The 4,126-nt window shown below is 28.9% G+C and overlaps 1 protein-coding gene across 1 annotated transcript; it reads left to right on the top strand.

The window, feature by feature from the left end:
* The first annotated feature begins 227 nt into the window (after window positions 1-227).
* Window positions 228-1,717, top strand: LOC107857243 (transcription repressor OFP6). Its single transcript, XM_016702173.2, has one exon. It carries the CDS (start codon window positions 396-398, stop codon window positions 966-968), a length of 573 nt encoding a protein of 190 aa, XP_016557659.1. The 5' UTR covers window positions 228-395; the 3' UTR covers window positions 969-1,717.
* Window positions 1,718-4,126: the final 2,409 nt, after the last annotated feature.

Genomic DNA, 4,126 nt, shown 5'->3' on the forward strand with positions numbered 1-4,126 from the left:
AGATAATTTCTTTTCTTCCGTTCTAACCTCGGTAGGCAGAGTTATCTTATTATACCTATTGCTACGTAGAAGAAGTCAAATATCTCGTAAAATTAATCAAGATGCACGCAAATTGATCCGAATAGTACAATTATTATAAAAAGAAAAAAAAGAAAAAACTCCCAACCTACATGGCTCCACTCCTAACAAAGATACCTTCTCTTTCCTTTTACCTTTACCTCACATGGTCCATATTTATATACAACTTTCTCTTCACTTCCCCTTAACTCAAATCACCCCCAAAATCTCTCTACAATTTCCACTTTTTCTCACAATAATAATAACTAACTCATCACCTCAAAATCACCCAAAAAATTTCTCTACAACTTCCATTTTATTTTTTTTTCTCTAGCAAAATGTCAACAACTCACCGGAGAAGAAGAATCATACTCAGCAACGTAACCGTAAAGCTCGGCTGCAGCAGCAGCAGCTGCATTCGCAGAGGTTTGACAAGCATCTTCCATTCAAGAAGAAGAATCAAACAGAAACCAAAAAACAAAACTAATAACAACTCATCAAGTAGTTGTAGTTATTACTATTCGTCTTCCAGTTCATGGGGGACGAATACGTCAACGTTATTCTCTCCACATTCTTCCGAATCACCTTCTGACTTCAAGACATCGAAGGCAGTGCAGGGATTCGGAAGGATAGGTGGAGAGAGTGTTGCTGTCGAAAAGGATTCGGATGATCCGTATCTGGATTTTCGACAGTCAATGCTGCAGATGATACTGGAGAAGGAGATTTACAATAAGGATGATTTGAAGGAGCTTTTGAATTGCTTTTTGCAGCTGAATTCTCCTTACTATCATGGGATTATTATTAGGGCTTTCACTGAAATTTGGAATGGCGTTTTCTCCCTCCGACCTGGTGTTGCCGGAGCGAGCTCGCCGTTCCTGCATGGCGGTGAAGGTCACGTGACTTATATGTGATGGTCACGTGACTTTCACCGGTATTGCAGAGGTCACGACACCCTACGTGGTAGTAGGAGGGTTGTGGGACCATGAATATTAGTAGTAGAATGGACGTGATTATCTCCGATAAATCACGTGACTTTCATCGGTTTTGTATGGATGTGGTAGTAGGAGGGTTGCGGAATCATGAAATATTAGTAATAGAATGGTCGTGTTGAAGCAGTTACTAATGCTTGATGATATGTTTTTTCGCTTTTGTACGGTGGAGGTCACGTGACTTTTAGGTGATGATCACGTGACCTTTATTTGTTTTGGGATTATTAAGTGTGTTCACGTTAAGTGTGTAGTAGTAGTAGAGTTGTGGGACCATGAACATTAGCAATAGAATGGTCGTTACGTCACATGTTCTAAGCTGTTGAAGTAGTTACTAATGCTTATATAGTGCAAGATCGTTTACATCATGTTCTTTGGATGTGACGACTTTTTCTCAAATTCTACTAACGTAGGATGTTTTGTTCATCGGGTTCTATTTTTAGAATAGGTTTCTAAAAATAGTTTACTAATGTATTGGTTTTTGCTTCTTTTTTTTTTTTTTTTTGTAATAATAATTTTAGGTTAGGAGGAAAAAGGGGGTTCTATTTTCACAGCCTTTTTGATTATGGATGAAAAGAAAAAATAGTTTGTATTATGTAGTCATGAAGGGGTGGTCAAAAATGCTGTGAAAATTGTAATCTATTATTAGTAATGTATTGTCTTTTTATTTTGCATTGCTCTTTTATTTTAAAATTATAATATAGTTCGATTATATATTTTTAGTTAAAATTATTGAGCTCAGCTAGACTCATAACTTCTATTTCTAGAGAACTTCAAATTGTATTATCTAAAGTTATTTGTGTCAAAACTTAAATCATTCCATTTAAAATTATTCTAAAATAATACTGAATACATGCGGAGATTAAAGAATACTACAATAATAATAAAAACATACTGTAGTAATTTAAGAAGAATAAAGTGTACATAAATTTTATTCCTACTTAAAAAGATTAAAAAAATTATTTTTAAAAGATCCTTCACTCAATCAAAACTCAAAAACTATTTCATTTAAAAAAGTCACTTTTATCTTGTGTTTGATAAAGGAGCTACTTTTTAAAAAGTATATAAAGAAAAGATAAAAGAGTTCTAATTTCCATGCATGGCATGGTTGTGGATTTTTTAAAAAGTATAAATAAAAAGGTACTAATGGAGTAGTATTTTTATTTTGTTAAAGGAATAAACAAAAAGATAAATACTTGGTGAATTCACTTATTTCAAGTCTATGTCACAAATTGTTAAGTATCAATAAAAGGTTAATTAATTAGCAAAAAAACATATATACAAAATATTTATTAGAAGAAGGTTTTTCACGAGAAAATGCTAGAGGATGTGACTAAAATTAATGTAAAAACAATAAACTAATATATTCTTACATAATTGAAATTCAGACGCATCAAACTCAATTAACCATAAACGAGCTTTATATCATTGAGTTCATAATGTGTCGTGTGAGTTTTTTATCGAAAATTCCACCTTTAAGTATGCAGTTAGTTCTGAAGCGATTCCTTCGAATATTAGGTGTAATATTAAAGAACTAATTTTGGTTTTATTTAAAGTTATTTTCTCTAATTTTTTTTCCCTTTATTTTAATCACAATATTTAATAATGAATTTATTAAATTATTTAATTTTTTCCATTAAACAAAGATGAGTCACACACTTTGAAATTTGGTGCTTCTATTCTTCTATACTTTGGTCAAAGATCCTTATGGTGGGGAAAGATAGACCTTGGGATTTGGATATATAAATAAATGGATCATAAAATAAAAAATAAAATAAAATAAAATAATTTGGAAAATGAACCATAAAATAAATAAATGAAATACTTTCTTTATCCACCTTTAGATGTCCAACATATATAAATAATTATATTCTGCTATTTCGTCTTATTTTATTATAGTTTTATTTACTATCTTTTTTGTCTTGAGCTGATGAGCTATCGAAAAAATATTTCTACTTCTTTAAAGATAATGGTATAAATTGGATACATTTTATCCTTTCAGACTTCACTATATAAAAATATAATGAGTACCTTGTCATTGTTTATTTGTTAGTACAATAACAACAGACCTAGTATATTCCCACAAAATAAATTAATTTACTTGTTTGTTTACTTGTTAGTATACTAAAATAATTATCCAACTTACTTATTTAATTATGAAAATTAAAAAATTATTTATCATGTTATGTCTGTTTTATCTTTATTATTACTATAATCATTATCAGATGTATTTTTAATATATATTTATTTATTATTTTTAAAATATATATTACATTAATAATGAATAAGTAAAAATAAACGAAAAAAATAATAATAAAGAGACAAGTGTTTTAAATGCAATTCAATGAAAGTGGTAAAATATGGTTTTATTTTATGTGAGCTTTGGAAGTTTGTACAATACATACAAACAATTAATTATCATTAAAACTCAAATGTGGTCATCCACATCTTGATTGTTCCTCTGTCATTACATGTGAAAATATTAAAAACAAAATTGAAGTTTTTTTTTTTTTTTTTTTTGGGTATTTTGATTTGATATATTAAAACTCAATTAATTTAAATTTACATATTACGACTTATTTTTGAAAGTGGTGTTCTCAATAAAAATAAATAAATTATTTTTAAGATATAAATTTAAGAGAAAAATGTGTGAAAAATATTTGTATAGGTAGAATTTGTAGTTACGCATCCTGGATTTTGCGGGGGTTATATGACTCTCCTAAACTATTTTTTATCGTATTTAAGTGACATGTCTTTGCCTCTTATTCAAAAAATTTTATACGCTCAATGTGCGTGAAAGACACATAGTGATCCAAGTATCAAATATATGTCAGTTAAATATGATAAAAAATAATTTAAGGAGTTTATAGGACTCCCGTGAAATTTAAAATGTGTAACTATAAATTTTATCAAATTATAGATATTTTTTGCATTTTTTTCTAAATTCAAAATTTCTAATTAGATAAATTTTCTCATTTCACTCACTATATCACGTGAAATGTGATAGGGGGTTACTTTACCAAGACAATTAATAATCATATTTAATCAAAAACTTTACAGTACAAAAGTCTTTAATTTCACAA

Source organism: Capsicum annuum, chromosome 8 (genome assembly GCF_002878395.1).
Source record: "Capsicum annuum cultivar UCD-10X-F1 chromosome 8, UCD10Xv1.1, whole genome shotgun sequence".
Lineage (NCBI taxonomy): Eukaryota > Viridiplantae > Streptophyta > Magnoliopsida > Solanales > Solanaceae > Capsicum > Capsicum annuum.

Coding starts and splice junctions, on each gene's coding strand:
- LOC107857243 (XM_016702173.2), top strand. CDS start 396: ATGTCAACAACTCACCGGAGAAGAAGAATCATACTCAGCAACGTAACC.